Below are 25,379 nucleotides of genomic sequence, written 5' to 3'. Positions count from 1 at the left end.
AGTGCTGTCACGCACAATGCCGATGCAGGCTGGATCGAGGAGGAGAACAGAAACTTGCACAACATACCAACTATGCCCTGTGCTGAAATAAACATACATGATTTCCAATACACTGTTAACAGAACACACAACTGGAAGACACCTGGTGTAGACAACATTCACAATTTCTGGTACAAAAAGTTCACATCACTGCACCAGGAACTAGCTAAACACCTAACACACATCATCATCAATCCACAAGACATGCCAAATTTTCTTACTCAGGGCATCACCTACATGAAACCTAAAAACAACAATACCACAGACCCCACACAATACAGACCAATTACATGTCTTCCAACACTGTACAAATTATTGACATCCTGTATTGCAAACAAAATATACAAACATGTTGAAGAACACGACATTCTAACAGAACAACAAAAAGGTTGTCGTAGAAACCACAGGGGATGCAAAGAACAGTTACTCATAGATTCAGTCATTCTACGGCAAGCACACAGACAACACAGAAACATACACATGGCATATATAGACTACAGAAAAGCATTCGACAGTGTTCCACACAGTTGGCTGCTACATATCCTACACATGTACAAAATACATCCATCACTCAGTGCATTCTTTCAAAACACTATGCAGCACTGGAGAACAACACTACATCTCAGAGTTCATAACACTTCCATACAAACAAACCAAATTTTTATTAGGCGAGGAATTTTTCAAGGAGATTCCTTGAGTCCTCTCTGGTTCTGCCTAGCCTTGAACCCATTATCCAACATGTTAAACAACACGCAATATGGTTACAATATCAGACACAAAAAAACAACACAGTTTACACTGTCACATCTCATGTACATGGATGACATAAAACTTTATGCATCCACACAAAAACAACTTCATCAACTCCTACAAATCACACATTCATACACCAAGGACATACAAATGGAATTTGGCCTAGATAAATGCAAAACAGTTCACATAGAAAAAGGAATCCTGAAGAAAGAAGATTTTGCACTTGGAAATGGAGACGTTATTGAATCCATGGAAGAGGGCGAGTTCTACAAGTATTTAGGATTCCAACAGGCCAAACTAACAGAACATACACAAATAAAGCAAAGATTAATTAAAGAATACCAAAGTAGGTTAAATGCTATTCTCAGAACACAGTTAAATGCAAAACACACAGTTAAAGCAATAAACACATATGTCATCCCAGTACTCACATATTCTTTTGGAGTTATACATTGGACTCACACAGATCTCGAGCAACTCCAAAGGAAAACAAGAACAACACTTACTAAGCATAAACAACATCATCCTAAATCTGCCACAGAAAGATTAACCCTTCCACGTAAAGATGGCGGACGTGGCCTGATTGACATAGTTAACCTTCACTACAAACAAATACAGTCACTGCGAGAGTTTTTCTACAAAAAACAAGAAACATCACAATTACATAAAGCAGTAACTCTAGCAGACTCAAATAACACACCATTAAACTTACACTCACATCATATGGACACAACACAACATATAAAAAGCATAGACACCATTAAGCAATCGTGGGCTCGAAAGGCACTCCATGGCAGGCATCCTTATGATCTGGCCCATGATTTTGTTGACAAAACTGCGTCAAACAGCTGGTTAGCTCGGGGATGCCTCTTTGGGGAGACGGAAGGATTCATGATTGCCATTCAGGATCAGGTCATAAATAGTAAAAACTACAGAAAACACATACTCAAAGATGCAACACTCACAAATGACACATGCAGTAAATGTCACATCATGCCAGAAACTATACAACACATCACGTCTGGTTGCAAGCTCTTGGCACAAACAGATTATTTACACAGACATAATCAAGTAGCAAATATAATACACCAAGAGCTTGCAAAGAAACACAAATTAGTAGACATCCACGAACCATATTACAAATACATTCCACAGACAGTATTGGAAAACAACACGCACAAAATGTACTACGACAGAGCCGTAATCACAGATAAAACAATTTACCACAACAGACCAGACATCACACTCATTGACAAACACAATAAAATCACATACATTATAGACATATCCATTCCAAACACTCACAATATACAAAACGCATGCACTGAAAAAATTAGCAAGTACACAGAACTCGCCCAGGAAATAAGGCATCTGTGGAGGATGGATAGGGTGCTTATTGTACCTGTTGTTCTCTCCTCTACAGGTGTCATACCACACACACTACACAAAAGCCTGGGCACATTACAATTGAATAGAAACACATACATCACACTACAGAAGGCCACTATATTGAATACATGTCATATTGTGAGAAAATTCCTGAATACAGACACACACACTGATACACTTCTTTAATTTCTGTTTTGGTTACTATGCCTTGACTTTGGTCCGGCATAGTACACAGCCACCGGTGTTAACCGAGTATATCTCACTTAACCCAACATAATAATAATAACTCTCCCATGGTCACCACCTGGTCGTGGTGAGAGAGCCTAGTAATTTTACTGATCCATAGAGCAATGTAGGCTGGAGCATAAGCTCCTTGTACGGACACCCATGCCAGTAAGGTCTATGGGGAGAAATGATGCTAAGAGTGCCACACCCACATTCTGTGGAGATATTTATTATAATAATAACCAAATCAAAGTGTGATACCGGCTCAGTCGTCGCCCAGGTTAACAAGGTCCGCGTTCGTGGGTTAGGCAGAGGCTCATGATCGAAAAATAGGCCACAGTCTCCTCTTGGTTACCGGTGGCGAAAGCAGCACAGGTGGCAAAAGCATGGCTACTGCAATGCCCTAAACAGATGTGAGGAACCAACCCAGCCTTGGTGTTTCTGTAGCAATGCATCCACAGACCATAAAGGCTGGAAAACCACGCCAACGGATGAAATGGACAGGTAGAAATGAACGAGTTTATTATCCGCACTTACTACACGATCACAAAACTCGAAACAAACGTGACAAGCATACAGACAACAACTACACCATAGTTTTCTCATTTCACAACAGTATCTCTCACACTGTCACCGAACAAAGGGTTGTTGATCAAAAAAGAACAGTTATACACAACAACCTTATTACATAAACAACACTTGAACTTATCAAACAACAGGTTGCTGATCAAATACATCAACAGACAGAAACATCTAACATTAATGAAGTTCATGTAACCTGTCAGGATAATCCAGCAACAAGCATTGATAATAACACACATACAACAATTACTACTAATGATACTACAGACACTTATTCATCCATCACTGATAACATAGACATGGATTTAGTTAATACGCTCTCAGTTATATTTCAGGAAACACTCACTAAATATACAGGCACAGATCCCACACAAAGACCACGAATACCAAAAATCAACATGTCAAAGGAAGTAGGAAAAACACTAAATTATGTAAACACTCACTTACTACCACACTACATTCATTCAATTTCTACACTCTCAGACATTCATACATTAGTTTATGCTGGCGCAGTCACAGTAGTGACACACCATGGACTGAAAGTACAATCACAGACAAATACACAGAAAACACAATTCTATCACAAGCCTGCCTGGCAGAGAAGAATGGAAACACGAATAAATGACATTAGACAGCAATTAGGTAGGCTGACACAATACACTAAAAACAACATAACACCCAAATTAAGGAAACAGCTCAAAAACATTTTCAAGAAAATAAAAACACGCACAAAACATGAACATCACAACACACGCGTTACAGAATACATTGATACACTAAAACAAAAACTTGCTGCCAAAGCACGTAGACTCAAACGATACAAAACATGTTCAGTACGAAAACAACAAAATAAATTATTTACAAACAATGAAAAACTCTTTTACAGACAAATTAATAACAAAGCAAACACTGATACACAGCACAGTGGCACACCAACAGAAGAAGAACTCACAACATATTGGTCTTCTCTTTGGTCCACTGCTGTCACGCACAATGCTGATGCAGGCTGGATCGAGGAGGAGATCAGAAACTTGCACAACATACCAACTATGCCCTGTGCTGAAATAAGCATACATGATTTCCAATACACTGTTAACAGAACACAACTGGAAGACACCTAGTGCAGACAACATTCACAATTTCTGGTACAAAAAGTTTACATCACTGCACCAGGAACTAGCTAAACACTTAACACACTTCATTATCAATCCACAAGACATGCCAAATTTTCATACTCGGGGCATCACCTACATGAAATTTAAAAACAACAATACCACAGACCCCACATAATACAGATCAATTACATGTCTTCCAACACTCTACAAATTATTGACATCCTGTATCGCAAACAAAATATACAAACATGTTGAAAAACACGACATTTTAACAAAACAACAAAAAGGCTGTCGTAGAAACCACAGAGGATGCAAAGAACAGTTACTCATAGATTCAGTCATTCTACAGCAAGCACACAAACAACACAGAAACATACACATGGCATATATATAGACTACAGAAAAGCATTCGACAGTGTTCCACACAGTTGGCTGCTACATATTCTACACATGTACAAAATACATCCATCACTCATTGCATTCTTTCAAAACACTATGCGGCACTTGAGAACAACACTACATCTCAGAGTTTGTAACACTTCCATACAAACAAAGCAAATTTTTATTAGGCGAGGAATTTTTCAAGGAGATTTCTTGAGTCTTCTCTGGTTCTGCTTAGCCCTGAACCCATTATCCAACATGTTAAACAACATGCAATATGGTTACAATATCAGACATTTAAAAACACCACAGTTTACAGTGTCACATCTCATGTACAGTACATGGATGATATAAAACTTTATGCATCCACACAAAAACAACTTCATCAACTCCTACAAATCACACATTCATACACCAAGGACATACAAATGGAATTTGGCCTAGATAAATGCAAAACACTTCACATAGAAAAAGGAATCCTGAAGAAAGAAGATTTTGCACTTGGAAATGGAAACGTTATTGAATCCATGGAAGAGGGCGAGTTCTACAAGTATTTAGGATTCCAACAGGCCAAACTAACAGATCATACACAAATAAAGCAAAGATTAATTAAAGAATACCAAAGTAGGTTAAATGCTATTCTCAGAACACAGTTAAATGCAAAATACACAGTTAAAGCAATAAACACATATGTCATTCCAGAACTTACATATTCTTTTGGAGTTATACATTGGCGTCACACAGATCTCGAGCAACTCCAAAGGAAAACAACAACAACACTTACTAAGCTTAAACAACATCATCCTAAATCCGCCACAGAAAGATTAACCTTTCCACGTAAAGATGGCGGACGTGGCCTGATTGACATAGTTAACCTTCACTACAAACAAATACAGTCACTGCGAGAGTTTTTCTACAAAAAACAAGAAACATCACAATTACATAAAGCAGTAACTCTAGCAGACTCAAATAACACACCATTAAACTTACACTCACATAATATGGACACAACACAACATATAAAAAGCATAGACACCATTAAGCAATCGTGGGCTCGAAAGGCACTCCATGGCAGGCATCCTTATGATCTGGCCCAGGATTTTGTTGACAAAACTGCGTCAAACAGCTGGTTAGCTCAGGGATGCCTCTTTGGAGAGTCGGAAGGATTTATGATCGTCATACAGGATCAGGTCATAAATACGTAAAAACTACAGAAAACACATACTCAAAGATGCAATACTCACAAATGACACATGCAGAAAATGACACGTCATGCCAGAAACTATACAACACATCTTTTCCGGTTGCAAGCTCTTCGCGCAAACAGATCATTTACACAGACATAATCAAGTAGCAAATATAATACACCAAGAGCTTGCAAAGAAACAGAAATTAGTAGACATCTACGAACTATACTACAAATACATTGCACAGACAGTATTGGAAAACAACACGCACGAAATGTACTACGACAGAGTCATAATCACAGATAAAACAATTTACCACAACAGACCAGACATCACACTCTTTGACAAACACAATAAAATCACATACATTATAGACATATTCATTCTAAACACTCACAATATACAAAACGCATGCACTGAAAAAATTAGCAAGTATACAGAACTTGCCCGGGAAATATGGCATCTGTGGAGAATGTATAGGGTGCTTATTGTACCTGTTGTTCTCTCCTCTACAGGTGTCATACCACACATACTACACAGAAGCCTGGGCACAATACAATTGAATATAAACACATACATCACACTACAGAAGGCCACTATATTGAATACATGTCATATTGTGAGAAAATTGCTGAATACAGACACACACACTGATACACTTTTTTAATTTCTGTTTTGGTTACTATGCCTTGACTTTGGTCCGGCATAGTACACAGCCATCGGTGGTAACCGAGTATATCTCACTTAATCTAACATAATAATATTAATAATAATAATCAGCGTAGAGCCCAAATGGTTAAGAGTTATAAGTGGAAATTTGGTACATAGTTAGGGTACGTCACGAGATTGCTCACTAAGAAGGGATTTTTCGAAATCTCTTCTTACGGGGGATAGGGACAGGATTAAGTCTTAACACTTTTATTAACAATGGAAGTGTTAAGTGACAATGGAAGTGTCAACAATGGAAGTTTTACGTATGTAAGTGTTAAGAGAAAGCGACGTGCAAGACGCAGATGCAGTTTTTTTTCCGTCACGATTTCCGCAGATGCGGAAAATCGAACATATTATTAGACCCATCTAAAAATTCTCTAATTAGTTTGGAGAAGGGGGTCCCAATTTTTTCATTGTGTGAAATGGGTAAGGTTGACAATAACGTAATAAACTTAATCTTCGCTATCGTTACTTTTGCCCGAGCAACGCCGGACTTATCTGCTAGTTCTATAATACGATAATACAGTATTTATATTGATTTTTAAAGATGTATGTAGATATCTAAATTAAAACCGTTTATGCAAAGAGAATTGTTGATTTTACATTAGGTAAGAAAAAAAATTAAATAAAAGTAAAATTAAAGTTATATTTTACATAAGTTCTGTTTCTTTACTTTTGCTAGAACTACTCCTTAGTCTGCTGTACTGTAGTATCAGATCAAACTTATATTCTTCAAATGAATTAAAAAATAATGAAGCGGTGTTTACCCCACCCTATCAAACAATTTATTGATTTCAAACGTATATGTAATCATTTTTTTAAATTGTAATTTAATTTAAAAACACAGATGATGGAGTTAAAATTTGTTGATATAAGCAGAACTTCAGACTATATTATCACTACTGGCGACATACATGTATATTTGATAAATATAAGAGATTAAATTATTATTGCTAACAGAATAATATATATACTATTGATAAAATATGTGTTGAGAGTAGGGTGTCCTTTCGAATCTGTTTTAAATTTTACTCTTTGTCAATTTTTATGAAAAATTTAGTTTAGTAGATTTTTTTCTCTTAAAAGTCAACAATAAACTTTCATAAGAAACGATGAATATTGCTCAGATTGAGAATATCAAAGCAACTAAACAATTTCCATGGAACGAAAAGGATCTAGAAGAATTTAGAGAAATGGTCTTAAGTAAGTATCTTTTTTTTACTTTTATTTTTATTATTGATATTTTTTTAATAATACCATAAATGTAAAGTCTGTAAAATATTTAGGCTATATTTTTATATTATTCTCAAGTCAAGATTTACGTTCTGCAAATGAAAGCTTAATATATCTATCATTAAAAGCGTATTTCATAAAATTACTTTTAACAGGGATATTCATAAAGATTTAAGTGTTCGTCGGTTAGAATTCGATACAATAAACATACAGTCTATTAATACCTAGCTTGTGTTTTTATATAAATAAAAACATAGTGGGATAGTTAAATCACTTTACTATACGTTTTTCGATCTGTCGATCAGCCATTGTCAGTTAAATACTGTTCGAATTCGAAACAACTTATCATCAAACATTTATTCAAAAATTTTTTAAAAAGACGGGAATACAGTTAACAAAGTTTTAACAAATTTTTTACAGTTATGTTATTGTATTAATTGTTTTAGAATGATTTATTCTTATTATAGTAATTGCGATATATAATGTAATGTAAAAATTTGTTAAAAATTCGTTAACTGTGTTCCTGTCTTTTACTTGGTGTTAATTCCATTTAAAAAATTTTTTAAAGAAATGTTTGATGTTAAGTTGTTTTTGAAATTCGAACAGTATTTACATGACAAGGGCTGATCGATAGAGCTGGAAAACGTTTAGTAAAGTGAATTTTTACTCCACTGTTAAAGCATTTTTATCATTTAGTTATAATATAATAAATCTAATATTTTTCTTTAGTTATACTTTTTAACAAAAATAAGTAAAATAAAATACACTTTTAAATGAACAAGTACAGTTAATAAAAGCTTTAGTATATTATTTATAAATAACTTATTATATAATTATTTCAAAAATAGCTATTTCTTCACGCCTTAGACACTGCTATACTTAATCTGATCATATGTTGGTGAGCATAGTGGAATGATGTGTGATAGGACCGACCTGTCCAGACACACAAACCATAAAAAATTCTTGGGCAATGTTTACATATTCTACCCAATTTCCAAGGACAGCAAAATCAAGTATTAAATGCCCCCGACTATCCGATATCGGGCTCTTTTACAACCTGGTTAGGGTCCTTTTACAACCTGGTGTGTTTTATAAGACATTTCTGTGAGTTAGACAAAATAACAAATAGTTAAGGCGCGAGATCGCTCGATGTTCGGCAATGAGCCTCTAACGAAAATGAATACAAAGTGAAGTACAAATAACAAAGAGAGGGTATTATCGAAAAATAAAATTTTAAAAATAAGTTATAAAATCCGATTTAGGAAGTTGACCTGCTTTTATCTATAAAACGGTGAGAGTACCTAGCGGGAGGTATACGAACTGCACGACTCACAACATACCAGGAAAAGTTCTCTTTTTTTTCTTCACTTTCTTTTCCTGTTGGCTTCACTTTTTCGTCTTCTTTCTCTTTTACTCGGTCCCTCACTCAGTCTGTCTCTCACTGGGTTGCTCTGGCCTATATGTTGACTTCCCTGTTCGTTGCTAAGTCACTCGGTCTGTGTTCTCCTGTTCGGTAAGTCAGTCAGCTTCTCAGTCCAGTGTGTCCAGTCTCCTAATTTCGTCACTTCTTTCTATTTTGTTCTCATTTGTTCAATTATGCTCTTGTTCCGGGGGAAGCTGAAGTAATTTGTAAAAGTTACGATTGGTCACCTAGTGGTCCTTTCTCCTTTACTTTTTTCATTGAAGTACGATATGCATGCATGTCACAGTGATAGCACACCATCGGTCATCCAACACCATCGGAAAAGGGGGAAACAACGGTCATCCCCTTCGTCTTTTCTTTTGCATGTTGTGAGATTTATAACAATTAATTGATAACTTTTTTCAAATTACTAAAAATTTGAGAAAGGGGTCTTTAAAATCGGAAAATAGGTGAAATTTTTTTACAACGTTGGTTGATAGATAAACAATTTCAATGTCGCGTTTACATAAATCTCCGAGATGTGGGTGTTTTCTCTAGTAGTTAACAATTGCTTCAGACAGAACAAAAAAAGGGATATAAAATACATATCGAGGTTAAATACAAAAAAATTTTCAACTGATTAATCAGAATACATTATTAACTAAAGAATGAGAATAAAGTGATTAAAATTATACAGATAATGTAAATAATCTGTAATGTATATAAAAACAATAACAACAAATTTTGGGAGGGGGAATCGTGGGCGCTACAGAACTCAGAAATGAAAAATTCGGTGTAGTGTACAGTACAATATCGTCTAGAAGTACCTTTGATCGATCAGGATAAGAAGGAGTCCGAATATGAGAGGGCCAAATATGGGAGAATCTGCTATAATAGATACATTAAATTTACATAAAACGTATTACGTATTTTACGTATTTTTTCATGTTATTCACAGAGGAAGAAGACTTGAATTCTCGGACAGATGATATATTCCTTTTAAGTTTTATGAAATCAAGAAAATACAACAAACAACGTGCTCTGGAATTACTCAAGAATTATTATTCACTTAGAAGAAACGTCACTGAATTTAAAAATCTGAGACCATTGGCATTAGAGCATGTTCTAAAAGCAAATATCATGTCTGCTGTATTTATGGAGAGTGGAAGACTGCTAGGATTCGGTAGAGCAAGTAAGGTCACATTATAATTTCCTGGAATTTAACTCTTTTATAAAATATCATCAAACATTAATCCGAAAAGACTATAGGAAATGTATTTATTGTTTAATTTACAGGTCATTGGGATGCAACAAAAATTACTGGAATAGATGTAGCGAAAAACGTAATTCTGCTTTTGGATTACTATTTAAATGATCATCGTCTTCAAGTAAATGGACTTTCAATATTAATCGATATCAAAGGTCTCTCATGGAACCACCTAATCTGCTTTACTCCAAAAGCAGTGAAACTTTTAATAGCATGTTTTGTTGTGAGTATATTTTTAAAATATTTTATTTAAACTTGTAAACGCTATCAAATAATCATACGAGCATATTTTAAAGTTTCAAACTTATTTTGTGAACATTAACAAAATTGACAAAAGTAATTTCTAATCAAACGTAATTATTAAAACCTTTGTAAAATGTGCAGACTTAAAATTTTTCATGTATAGAAGAGAGAACAGACTATGGACACTCCGTGACAATTTATTAGATATTGCTGTAGAAAATGTATTTGAATGCATTTTGGAATTATTTATCTTTCGATAGACAACCATACATACTTTTTGTAAATTTTTTAAACTTATACAACACATATAACTTCTGAATGTAAGAAATTACAACTGTCACTATTGTATTTTAACTGTAGATTTTATTTAAAACTGTAAGAAGTGTTCTCATCGACAGGCATGCAAAGACAAATATAAATGCTGTAAATGATACAGTGAAGTTATTAATATAACGTAATATAACGTCGAAAACGAGTGCTGTAACAACAAAACTCAAAAGCATTCTGTTTTTAAGAATACGTTAATGTTATGTTTTTCTTTTTAAGTTGCTCAGTCGTTAAAAATCTCCACATAATGTTGTTTGCAAATATGGTCATTACATTTTCGCAGATTTTAGTCTTTTTTTCACATATTTTTCCTTTTTCAGATTTAGTCCAATTTTTGACAGAACATGACCTCTTTCATGTTTACATGAAAAAGTTTCACCACTCTAATTCTGACTGCTGTCAGCTCTGTGGGGTACTGGACGGTGTCATGCACTATTTATACAACTGTCCTATGCTGGATGACATCAGGCATCAGTGCATGCAGCATGCCAATATGAAAAATATAGACTGGTTAGTAAAGCCTGATTTTTTCTTACAAAGCAACAGCAAATTTAACTTGTTAAAAGAATTTGTTTCACTCTAATAGATGTGGGATCCGTTGACCTGCTCTAGTTATTTGAATCACTGTAACCTTGGTGCCAATGTATATGCATGCCTTGCTCTGCTATAACAGCATTCATCTACAACAATGTTTCTTTAGTTATAGCTTACTTTTATTTGATTTTTATTATTATTTCCATTTATTTTAATTCATTTATTTTATTTTACTTTACTTTTCTCAGCCGTTATATTATTGTATCCTTGTACGACTAGCAGCATGTATCTACTACGAATTTTTCTGTATTTCTACCTGGCTGTGCTCAGCCGTGCCAGACAATAAAGATTATTTTGACTGACTGACTGTCTCAGAAACCTCACCTCTTTTGTTTCTGTATCACAAATATTTCTCTGCGTTCTTTTTCTTGCGAAAGATTATCCCCGTTAAAGAAAGAAAACTCGTCAGTGATAACTTATCTGCTTATTCCCTTCTGGATTAAGATTTGATTCAAACGATAAATGCATTTACACAGACACATCTATCATATTGTGGAATAGAACAACTGTCCATCTTCTAGTCATCTGTTTCGTGGATTAGAATATTGTCTTTTGATCCATTAAGTGAAAAATTATTTTGAAGCATTGAAATCTGTAATGATCTTTGGCTTCTTTTCTTTATTCGTTTCATCACATTTCAAATTAAAATGGACTGTACTCACGAGGATTACGTTTTTGAAGTAACAAGATTTCGAGGTTAATGAGTCAATTTTTGTGTTGCAAGTTTTACAATCAACTGGGTTCAGTTCTTGCAAAAACAGTCCTTAGCAATGTCACGTTGATTGTCAACAGCTTCTAAATAATTTCAGGCTAGTGAATAAGTTGGCATTTTTTCCTAAACACTTCAATCTTGGATCATGTCTCAGATAAAATACTAATCTTTGTAGATTCAATGTAATTTCAATATGAAGTCAAATTCATCCCAGCCATACTAAGTGATGTATTTAGCTTCTAATTCTTGAAAACAAAAACGATATAAACTATTTCTTTGACTTGCATTAGCAAATACCTGGAGTTGAAACCGATAACAATTCTACAGTTATTTGATGAATAAAAGACAAATTCGGTGAATCTGATCTCAAGGTACTCTGAAGGTAGTACTTTGTTTATTTTAAGCAAAATACAAACTGCTCGTAGTCAGGCCGTTAGAGGCGCGAACCCACGATTAACTAACTAGCAGCCTTCAGTCGTTTCATCCACTAGACCATTGGACGGTCCACTTGTTTAACAATAAAACTGATTACTTCTCTTTTATTGCTTGCAACAGCTCTTGCAGTACACTTTTTCTCAATATTTTTTAATGCTCCAGAATATTATAAAACGTTTGGGCAATTTCTAGAGTCTACAGTCTGTTCGAATGTTTCTGAAACAATCTATATGAGAGAGTGTTTCAAAATATCTGATATCATGTATTAAGTGACGTATCAACACTTGACTGCTAACGTCTGCACTTTCGTATAATTTCTGTTTTAACAGTAAATAATACTATGTACAACATTGTTACAAAATGTGGGTTTTCAGACAATAGTCACTATATTTACAAGTAGAAAGTAACCAAATTTTATCGAAAAAGAACCATTCTAATTTACATGTACAGTACAGTACCGGACAGAGTATCCAGCATGCTTTAAATCAGAATTGAACCATATATTTGATTTTTGAAGTTTTCTGTTTAGAGCCAATCAGCACTACTATGTGAGTTGCGCGTGCGTATTGCATTTAGTATCGAATTTGTGGCGGTCGAAACTGTTTGTGCTCTCAGAGGATTCCTGCTGGAGGGGAGCCGCCGGCAGGCCGTCGATTGTTTAACGTCATTAGTTATTTACTCACGGTACTTTTTGAACACAAGTATCAATAACCAGTACGTATCAATATCTAGTGGCGTTAAACAATCGGCGGCCTGCCGGCGGCTCCCCTCCAGGAGAAATCTGTCGGGAGAACAAACAGTTGCGGCAACTGCCATAATGGTGCACATAGGTAAAATTATACCATTTAATTAATATAATTAATCTTAGTTTTAAAAGATTACATGTTTTTAAAAAAAAAAAATTGAAATTATTCGCAAAATTAAATATTTCTAAATGAAATAAGTGGAGCTTTTTAATCAAATTAATTAATGTCGCACAATTTAAAATTTGGTACTAAACGCGATACGTAACGTGATACAATCGGCAATTCAGAGTACCGATTGGCTTGCGTGTTTCCAATGATCACTTCTCAACGTATTATTATCACTTTGCCCGACTAGGTGATAGCAGTATTCATAATGACCGGTCAATTTGATAAACTAATCAATATTTATCGCACTGCGCACCATTTTTGGTCATTATTCATAATGATCGGGCATTACGAATAATGCCGAATTAATCATTTTGTCCATAACATATATAAATACAGAGTTAAAATGTAAAAGATTAAACATAATTATGAATAATAAATACCGACAGTAAACATAACTGTAAAATAATATCACTCACACAAGAGTAGTCACCCAGGAAATCGCTTCATTCGAACTAAAGCTTATTGTGAAATCTGGAAGTTAAAAACCTAGAAATTTCTGAATTTGTTCACTCCAGTTATAAACAACTTAATCAACAACATTCCATACCCGGGAAATTATTGACCCTCGAATGGCAACGATTGTCCCCTAACTATCAACAAACCGTTATTCCTTCGGAGCAGGTAGATCATCTTGCACGATGGTTTATAGTTAGCGTCCGAACTAGTCGTTTATTTAATATCCTGGGAACACCTATGGCCCTAATAGCGATTCGTTTTCGATCACGTGACAAGTTTTCCCATCCAAAACTTATAAAAGACGCTTCCTTCCCCCCCTAAAGGGCTCCTTCGTCTCGCTTTTACGACGTGCACTACGCCATCCGCCGGACTCTCAAAAAGTTTCTAAGTTCTTTAAGTGCCACTGCCCTGCCTACGAAAACAAGTTCTACGTGCCATCAGCCCATTACCGGATTCTCCATCAGCCAAACTTTATCGTCACTTCTGATTCCGTCTATTACGGACTTGTTAAGAGGTATGAAAAATAATTGTAAACTCTCTCTCTCCGGCCCCTTTTTGTATACGAGGGTAGAAGTGTACTTTAGTTCGTTTAGCTTGTATTAAATCTTGTTTTTGTTATAAAATGGTGTCTTTCTTGACTGTCGGCTTCGCCTTATCGTCGACCCCATCCTTCCTCCTCCTCCACTCGCGTAACGCGTAACGCGCCGTCGACGTAACAGCCATCCTTGACAAGTGAGTCACGGGAAAAAGAGGTACGACTCCCTCTTACCTCCCCGAGATCTCACACATTGGTGACAATCGAAGGGGTGGCGTCCTTTTAGGAACCCCCGATTTCACATTATTATAGTTCCTGAAATACAAAAATCGCCGATTATTTGGTAATTTTAGAATTCTGTGCGCTGAAAATTTTATATGACACAACAAAACATAATAAAAAGACAGTATAATATAAGTAATGCCATAGACGCTTTCAAAATGAACATTTAGTCCTTCATTTATTGTTAAGAATTTAAAGTAGTCAATTTTAAATTTGACTTTAATAAAAAAATGGTTCAGATTAATTTGTTTCTGTTTTTATTTTATTATAGAAAACTCTACCTGTGTCATATAAAAGTGCTCATTTAATTAATGTGAACAGATATATTTTCGTTATTCTGACATTACTATGGCCTTTCTTCCCGAAGAAATTGAGAGATAGGGTAAGTATCTTTTCTAATCCTTTATTTATATCTGTACTACTATAGAGACAAGGAATTTTTCGTTTGTTTCAACTAACCGCGAAAACTATTAAACCAATCGTTACCACTAATAATTTATATCTATATGATCCTCGGAATGTTTACCACTAATGAAACCTACAGATTTTTTATTAATTAAATAAAACTGCAACTGATTTCTGTCTGTCTCTTTGTCTCTCTCTTTACTAGATGACGATGGCGACACATTGAATTAGTACTTCCTGTCAAGGCATTATCTATAAGAAAAGTGAATTATTGAAGTTTACTATTATATTTCAAAAACTGAGATTAAATTATAATTAGTTAATTAGCAAAATCTTCGAGGCATTCAATAAGTGATGTCATCATACTAGATGACAGTACTTGTACTGTACATATCGCGAGTTTTCGAATCGTTACGAATTGTGTTCGTGATTCGTTAGGAGTAGCTGTATTTGCCTGAGTTCTATTTATTTGTGTGAGCGAAGATTATGCCTACTCAAAAACAACAAATCTTTGGCGCAAGAAACTCTGGTGATTTCATTTATGACACATAGACTATTCATCATCAGGTAATATTGGGTCTATAGACAAAGTATGTGGGTATTGCAGTGCTCTTATGTGGAAGAACGAATCTCAGGGGATTTGCTGCTCTTCTGGCAAAGTTAAACTGCATGTTGTACTTGCCACCCGAACTTTTTCTATCACTATTAAATGGAACTCATCTTGATAAACATTTTCTAAAGCACAATAGGACCTTCTAAATGACAAGTTTTGGTGCCTTGAAATACTGAAATACTTTAAAGAAATTTTATGCTAACATTCAAAATTGAAGGACAGATATATCATTTAATAGTATAAACATTAATCCCAACAAACTACTTATTCGAATGTAAACGCCTACAATTTCCAGTCATTCTATGCTTTGCAATGACCATTAACAAGTCTCAAGAGAGTTCTGGGACTTGACCTGGGATGCCGTTGCTTTTCACATGGCCAATTCTCTGTTGACTGCTCACATGTTAGCTGCAAATCTGTTCGTCTGTGCTCCTGAAGATAAAACACGAAATGTTATATATCGGGAGGTTATTCAATAAGTTTATCTAGAAAATATTCTGTACATTTAGAAGGAATCTGTAACACAATTCTCTGCAGATACGCTTTAGGTACGCAAATATAATTTTACGAAATAAATACCTCCTGTCAGAGACAGGTAACGCGGCAAGTTAAATAATATAAAACAGAAATCACTTACTAAGAAAAAAATTATATATATATATATATTTAATTTCTTAAAGAAATAACTAAATTTAGTAAGGGGGCGTCCATAAATTACGTAAGGTATTTTGGGGTAGGTGGGGGTCAAGATTTCTTACTCAGGGGTAGGGGGTAATAGATCTCGTCTTACGTAATATTCTTATTTTTATTTTTGATTTCGTTGAGTGGTGGAGTTTTGAATTTGGCCTCAATTTGGCGGTTTCTATTAAGAACGGTCGTTGTACTAACGCCATCTCGTGTAACGTGATAGAATAATAACACTAGAAGACTCACTCTCTACACATTTTTTATCATGGGAGAAAGGCTGTGTGGTGGTTTTTCTCTCGTTTTTTTTTTATTATTAAAATAAGTGCACCACTCCTATGGGTGTATAATACTAAAAATATATAAACCAAAATACATGATACAAAGTAAACAAAAAATTAATATTCGGCTTTTAGTGAAAACTAAAATGTAAAATAAGAAATTATAAATTATAAATATTCTTTTCTTCCATATTTTTTGAACGTAATTGTAAAAAGCATCAAACAGTGGCTTCTGAACAAGCTTATCGAGTAGACACGGCCACATGAAACCAAGTGTAAAGTTTTCTAATTTCAGAATAAGTCTCTCTTGATCGTAAATTGCACAATGATAGATCATATGGTCGACGGTGTCTAAATTTTCTGTAGAGCAAAAGCAAGAGGCAGTTTCTGCCCGGTTATACATCGCCAGGTAGCTTCTAAAATTACAATGCTCAGTAAGTAGTTGAGCAATAGCAAACGTTATATCTAAGTGGTGATGAGAACCTGCATTCAACACTACAAAAATAAAGTCTTGTTATTCTAACAGTTTTATTGCTCAACCATTGTTGATTCCACTTTTGCATAGCGTTCTCACAAATATAATTTTTGTGGCTGCTACGTGAGAGAGGGATGTGAATCAGTGTCCTCTGCAGCTGACTTAGCTTCAAAGTTGGCTTTTTCATTTCCTAGTATGCCAGTATGGCCAGGAACAAATATAAAAGTTATCTTATTTACAAGATTTTTAATATGGTGCTGGATATATGGGATTTTATTGCTACTGCAATTGGGATTTAATAGAGCTTTTAGGAGAGACTGAGAATCGCTGTAAATGTTGATAAACAGAGTTTTGTTTGGTAGTGAAGTGGCCCACTGAACAACTTGGTAGACAGCATCTTCAGCTTGGTAGATGGAGGTATGTGTGGGGTATCCGTATGTTTTAACATATTTTGGGCAAAATATGTCAGTTTGGAGGAAGGTACATATACTTGTGCCGACGTGAAGGGGGCTTTTGGACCCATCTGTGTAGATATTAATGTCTGCATGGTTATCCATGGAGGAAGCAGATGACATCAAATGTACCCTGAGGATAACCTTGTTTACAGGGTGATAGGGTAATTGCAATGTGGTAGCATATGAACAACTGTAGATAAGAGTAGAGACTGTTGTTGAGCCTTGATTTTTGTAGTTCTGATGTAGTAGTTTAGAACCTTTTCTACAATGCATAGTGGCAAAGGAAGGCTGCTAGTATCAGAGAGGCATTAGTAGAAGCAGTTCTGCAGCAGTTTGAAATTCTGATGGCAAACTGTCTTTGAAGAGAGAGTAATTTACTTGCTACTGAATTTTTACTAGTGTGAAAATCTGAATTTAGCGGCAAAATATAAATTTAAATTTCTATTAGTCTTTCTTTCGACATCAACAACCAAATTCCAAACCAAAAGCCGACCTGTCTTAGGGGAATGACTGTATTTCCCCTCCCCTCGAAACACGAAACTGAGTCAGAACGGAACTAAAGACAAAATTCGCTAATTGGCGAGAAAATTAAAGAGGGGACGAAATAAAAAGGAGTGGAGCGAGGACAGAGAGGTCGTTCGTCGTTCCCGCCTCCATCCGAGCTCGAACCCTGCAAGGCCCACCAACACCTCTCCGCCGTCGACGATTTGATGCGAACGGACTCCTTCCATTTCACCGACGATTCTTTGACGAGGTATGACGACCAATTCTTTGTAAACTCTCTCTCGGGTTCGTAAATTCCTAATTTAGTACGTACTATCTCTGTCGCTGTTATCCTGTGTAGCTGTTCTTTATTGTCTCGTAATAAATTCTGTTCGTTATTTTAACTGGTGTCATTTATTCGAATCTCGCCTCTGTCTTATCAACGAGCTCACTCTCCTCCTCCACTCGACCTGACAAGCAATTAGTTCCAGACTGGACAGCCATCCTTGACCGTGGGCAGGTTTTACTGACCTGTTGACCGAGAAAAACGAGGTCCGACTCCGTCCGACCTCCCGGTGAACCCACACTAGTTACATGACCCCAGCTAGAGGCCGCGCAAAGTAGCATTGGTTGTATTGCCCCATTATATAGAGTTTTACAGCTTTATAATTTAGTCCTCCGGTGCACCTAGCACATTTTAGCAGCATGTACTGTAGTTTATTTTCTTGGCCTTAGTCAAGATGTAATCAATATGGAATGAGATGTGGTTTCTCTCTATTCTCTCGTTTTATTTTGTATGACGTTTCTGTTTACACGTGCATTAGCTGGTCGATTTGTCAAAGTTTTTTGCATCCTTTTGTGAAAATTAAAATTAATATAAAAATGAAGATTATGACGTTGATTAATGATAATAATAATAAAAAGATTTTTAATAATTAAAAAATAATATTCTTAAAATAAATTGTTCATTCGAATTCATTAAATTTTTATATATTTAAATTTGTTCACATAAAGTCTTTTATAAATAATAGTACATATTAATTAACTAATTAATAATTATATATTTTAGACCTAAGGTTTTTAGGGTTTCATAAAAAAAATTTTTTGTTAAAATCTTTCTGTAAAGTCATGCCTAAATATTACGTAATATAGGGAAGGGGAAGGGGAAGGGGGATCAAAGAAAATATTACGGTTTCTTACACAGGGGTGGGAGGGGGTCTAGAATGGCCGAAATTGTCCTTTCGTAATTACTGGACAGCCCCTAACTATGGAAACAGGTATAATCATAATCAACAACCATAATCATTTAATTTAATCAAATGTGGACTCCGCAAGCACGTGGTTTGCGGGTATGAAAGGAAGTGGAAATGAATAGTCGGTAGAAGCGTATAGATAAACAAACAAAGGTTTATTAATTACACACAAAAAAAAGGGGGATTGATCGCCTGATTTAAACAGGCAAACAGCGTTCTTAACAAAATTAAGGATGACAATAACACTATGATTACAACAGTAATTAATCGCGAGACTAAAACTAATACGCGATTAAACCTTAAAAAACTATACAAACATTTACAAGATGGTAGATACCGTCGCCGTATTTCGTGGGACACGTTGTTACGAAATGAGATTCTTCTCGCTGGTTCTTGTTTTTTTTTTTCCTGATCGGCTGCTCTGCTTCGAATCCTTTCTCTCGTCTCTTCACCGCTCCAGATCCCCGATCCACGAAAGAGAAAAATGAAAAATGCCTCGACACGTGGAAGTCACCCGTTTATATCTCCCACCATCCGGGAGCTTTTTCTTTTCCTCCCACGTGATCCTCCAAATAGCCAATCAAAAACCACGGCACAGCAATGACGACAACAGACGGTACGGTACACAACAAAATGGCTGTGCGTCACATCTAAAACCCGATACAACAACATATACGCGACGCGACATAAACGAAAAAACAAACATATAAATAGAACAATCGAACAAAAAAAAATACATAAATATATACATATAGTTAATAGCGGCGAAGCGCTACATATCTCCCCTCGGAGACGATTAACTACCGTAGTGTAGCCTACGGAAGTCAATCTCACGATGCCTTAGGTTGTACGGTCGCTTGCTTATGCCTTCGTCAGCGCTATTCCCCTGCGGAACGTCGTTGCCAACACCCTTTACCCTAACATCACTGCTCCTCAATCTCCTGTTCCATCTCCCATCTTGACCCTCCTCTTCATCCTCTATTTCATGATCGCTAGGTTGCCTTTTTCCTCCCCTTTTTCTCTCCCCACGCCTAGTTTTTTCTACCGGTTCTCCGTAGCACATCTTTATACGGTCAACATGGACAGTCTCCCTGTCTTTGAAGTTACACCCTTCTACGCAATACGTAGTCGGGTTCACAACTCTAATGATGCGGAAGGGCCCTTTGTATTTATCCGCGAATTTATTTTTCTTTCCCCCCTTCTTTCTCACCCAGACCTTTTGTCCTACTAAAAACTTCTCCAATTTTCGCCCCTTACTCCCGTATTCTCTTCTTTTCTCGTTAAATTTGGTAGCGCGTTTCCCTGCCGACTCCCTTAGAGCACGAAGTTTTGTGATGAGAAACGTCCTACGCTCGTCAGTCGTGCTTTCATCGACGTGTTGTTCGAAATTTGGAATGCGGGGATCTATTCCATATAACAGGAATGCAGGCGACTCGCCAATTGCCAAGTGGTGCGAATTATTATAAGCGAAGCAGGCCGGATAAATCATTTCATCCCATTCCGCCCCTCCTCTTTCCGAGGACTTTGATATCATCTCTATTAGCGACTTGTTAACTCTTTCACATAACCCGTTTGAACACGGTCTGTAGGCTGTAGTAATGTTTCTCTTGATCCCAAGCCACTTACAACAATCGGAGAACAGGGACGAAAGAAAATTCGTCCCCCTATCTGAGATAATAGTTTCGGGTGCACCATAACGACAGATTATTGAGTTAAAGATAGCATTGCTAACCGACCACGCAGTTTGATCTCTTAAGGGGTGAATCTCTACAAATCTCGTGAAAATATCGATCATCACAAGGATAAAGCTATTCCCTTGACTCGTCGTATTAAGGGGACCTATGATGTCGACGGCGATCTTCTGAAAAGGGGCATTAGCCACCTCATTCTCCTGAAATGGGGCCTTTCCCTTATGAATATTGTGCCTCTGACACTTTTCACAGGTCCTAACCACTTCCTCTACTTTATCCTTTAGGTTTCTGACATAATAATGCTTTTCGATGCTCATCATCGTCTTCCGTACTCCCCAATGCCCCGACAGATTATTATTATGAATAGCCTTGATTAACTCCTTGGAAATGTCTTCCCCCACGCAGACCTGGCTGTAATACTGATCGCGCGCCCTGAAATAACTTTGCCTATATAGGCATTCGTCCACTACTATATACTGTGGCATCTTACTCCTTATGCCGTTACCATCAGGAGTTCTCATTAAATCCCGTTTAATAGGTCCAAAAAATTCGTCTCTGTCTTGCGACAAACGTATTTCGTACCTATCAGGAATAGCAAAATTCGTGGCCCCTACCTCAACGTGATATACCCCATTAACGTTCCTTGACAAAAAGTCCGCCACATTATTATTCACGCCCTTAACGTGCTGCACCTCGATGTCATAATCCATGAGCTCCATCACCCATCTGATTAAGCGATTGCTTCCGTTTTTGATGTTACTAAGAAAGACCAAAGGCTTGTGATCGGAGAGAATTATTGTCCTTTGCCCCAAGATTAAAAACTTAAAATGCCTCAGGGCCATGATTATGGCCAAACACTCCTTTTCTATGGTCGAGTAATTAAGTTCAGCTCCCTGAAACCTCTTACTGAAGTAGCCGATCGGTACTAAGCCCCCCTCTCTGCGTTGCTCTAGCACTGCAGCAGCCGCTATCTTAGAAGCATCGGTGTGTAAGAAAAAGGGTTCATTAAAATTAGGGTGTGCTAATAATGGCGGTGTGGCGATGGCTTCCTTCAACTTTTCGAACCCTTGTTGGCACTCCAGACCCCACACAAATTTTTTTCCCTTCTTTGTTAACTCGGTAAGCGGTGCGGCAAGGTCAGCAAAGGATGGTATAAAATTTCGAAAAAACCCTACCGCGCCAAGGAAACTGCGGACACCTTTCACGCTCTGGGGCGCCCTCACCATTCTTATGGATTCGATGTTACTTGGGTCCGGACGTACTCCCTCCCTACTAATTATGTGCCCTAGATAACTTACTTCTTCAGCTAATATCTGGCATTTTTTTGGGTTAAGTTTAAGGCCTTCGCTATTCAGGGTGCTGATGACGCGATCGAACAAATCAAGGTGGTCCTCTAATGTTTGGGAAAACAAAACGATGTCGTCTTGAAAGACGAAGCAAGAGTTCCCTACGAACTTAGCCAGGATTTTCGTCATGACATATTGAAAAAATCTCCCACTGTTCTTACCCCCTTGAGGCATCCGGCAAAGTTGGTATTTGCCCCAAGGTGTGGAGAACGCGAAAACATGCCTCACCCTGGGATCCAAGGGGATCTGAAAATAACCCGCCTTAAGGTCTAGAACCGAAAAATATTTATTTCCATTAAGCTGAGACAATATGTCATCGATCCTAGCCATCGGAAAAACCTGCGTTTTCGTTATTTCGTTTACCTTCCTCAGATCCAGAGTGACGCGGAGCTCGCCAGAGTCCTTCGGAACGACGTGTATCGGGGAGTTCCACTCTGACGTGCTCTCCTCGCAAATTCCCGCCTTCAGGAGGTCATTAATTTGTCTTTTGAGGGCAGGCAAGTAGCTGTATGGGATACGGTATTGCTTAACTTTTATCGGACACTCAGACGTCAATTCAAGGGAGTGCACGTGATCTTTGGTCCCCGATAACTCTGAAACTTCGTTAGCCATAGCGTTTGGATACCTTTTTAACACATCGATCACCCTCTCCTTAACCTTCTCCTCAAGGTGATCCAACTTCCATAACCCCGTCTTATCACCTAGCTCAGTGTTTATATTAATGGAGAAATCCCCACTTCCCCTCAGGTTCGTACTATTCACAACTTCCCTGATGCCAGTCAGCAGCTCTGGGTGTTGGCAAATAACATCCATGCCGAAAATTAAGTCATAGTCCGTCCCCTTTGGAAAACTCAAACTAGGAGCCTTAGCACATACCCTACACCCGTTCTCGAATCTACAATCGATAATTACAGCCTCATCACTTCTCAGGAGAGCACCTGACATTCCGCTTATACAGGAATCATTAAACACAACCCAGTTTCTATTCTGTTTTCTTATATTTTCAGCTAGCTCGTCTCTAATAACGGTCCTTTCCGCGCCCGTGTCGACTAGGCAAGTAACCATGGTACCTAACATTAGACCTTCGATTGTCGGTAACCCGCGTCTGGATAATTGGATCCTCGTGGTCAGTTCCAATCTCACGCTTTGGCCATCTGTCTGACCTCCCAAATGGCCCTCCATTAGTTTAAATGCCTACGCTTATTGCACTGTCTAGCCAGGTGCCCCTTCTCCCCGCAAGCATAGCATCTTCTCTCATTGCTCCACTTTCTATCGGGATTCCCATTTCCCTTCATACATTCTGTTAACGATGCGACCGACTCCGTCAATGCCCGTATTTGACCCTCGAGCTCTGCAATACGGCTGTTCACGCCATCCTCTTTCTCAGAGGACGAAACCTTATGTTCTGAATTCGTGCACACTTCGCTCATTATTTTCCCTTTTCCGCAAGCCGCCTCAATCTCTTCCTCTTCCTCTGCCCTACATATCGCTTGGTCCAAGGTGTCCGGATGTTTTTGCATTACCTGCCTCCGGATGTCAGTGGCCAACCCTCTCAAAAAACACTCTTTCACAGCGTTATCCCGGAGCGTGGCCAAGTTACTGTTACGAGCCACGGCGCGCGAGAACAAAGACCTTATGCGGATTCCGTACTCACAGACTTTCTCCCCTCTCTTTTGGGCTATTTTTAGGACTTGACTGAAAGGATCTTGTTCTTTGTCCCTCCGATCGAAGCATTTAATGAGACCCCTCTTTATTTCGTCGTAACTCGTGATGCCTTGGTCCCTTAGGTCAAAAAACACCGACAGTGGTTCACCCTTAAGCCTGGCCTGAACCACGGTTACTTTGACTTGCTCCTCCCAACCTGCGAGAGACGCCACGTTTTCCACCGTTTGAAAGAAGCGACATATATCCAAAACATCGCCTGGCGAATTCGTAAAGCATGGGATCATCCCCATGAACCCGGTAACAATAGGGACGTTACTGATCCCCTCCATTGCCAATCCGGATGATACTACAGTATGGCTTTCCATAAGGAAAGAAAAAAAATTTTCAAAACCGAAGATGTGCAGCGCAGCGACGAATACGTTATACAAATAGTAGGGCCTGGAATGTGCGACGGACTGAACGAAAATGAAATGAGGGGATGAACGCTAAACCGACTATTCACTATCCTGTCGCGGACGCCAATGTGGACTCCGCAAGCACGTGGTTTGCGGGTATGAAAGGAAGTGGAAATGAATAGTCGGTAGAAGCGTAGAGATAAACAAACAAAGGTTTATTAATTACACACAAAAAAAAGGGGGATTGATCGCCTGATTTAAACAGGCAAACAGCGTTCTTAACAAAATTAAGGATGACAATAACACTATGATTACAACAGTAATTAATCGCGAGACTAAAACTAATACGCGATTAAACCTTAAAAAACTATACAAACATTTACAAGATGGTAGATACCGTCGCCGTATTTCGTGGGACACGTTGTTACGAAATGAGATTCTTCTCGCTGGTTCTTGTTTTTTTTTTCTGATCGGCTGCTCTGCTTCGAATCCTTTCTCTCGTCTCTTCACCGCTCCAGATCCCCGATCCACGAAAGAGAAAAATGAAAAATGCCTCGACACGTGGAAGTCACCCGTTTATATCTCCCACCATCCGGGAGCTTTTTCTTTTCCTCCCACGTGATCCTCCAAATAGCCAATCAAAAACCACGGCACAGCAATGACGACAACAGACGGTACGGTACACAACAAAATGGCTGTGCGTCACATCTAAAACCCGATACAACAACATATACGCGACGCGACATAAACGAAAAAACAAACATATAAATAGAACAATCGAACAAAAAAAATACATAAATATATACATATAGTTAATAGCGGCGAAGCGCTACACAAATATAAAAAACACT

The 25,379-nt window shown here is 37.4% G+C and overlaps 1 protein-coding gene across 1 annotated transcript in view; it reads left to right on the top strand.

Moving 5' to 3' along the window:
- LOC136987963 (clavesin-1-like) overlaps nucleotides 1–25,379 on the top strand; it is a 50,632-nt gene that overhangs the window by 23,953 nt on the left and 1,300 nt on the right. The window contains exon 4 of the mRNA XM_067285730.1: nucleotides 15,054–15,164. Coding sequence (XP_067141831.1) covers nucleotides 15,054–15,164 — 111 coding nt within the window. The remainder of the gene's footprint in view (nucleotides 1–15,053; nucleotides 15,165–25,379) is intronic.

The sequence above is a fragment of the Centruroides vittatus genome, unplaced genomic scaffold, assembly GCF_030686945.1.
Source record: "Centruroides vittatus isolate TY-2023 unplaced genomic scaffold, ASM3068694v2 scaffold_2931, whole genome shotgun sequence".
In the NCBI taxonomy this organism is placed as follows: domain Eukaryota; kingdom Metazoa; phylum Arthropoda; class Arachnida; order Scorpiones; family Buthidae; genus Centruroides; species Centruroides vittatus.
This window is presented reverse-complemented; position numbering and strand designations above follow the sequence as displayed.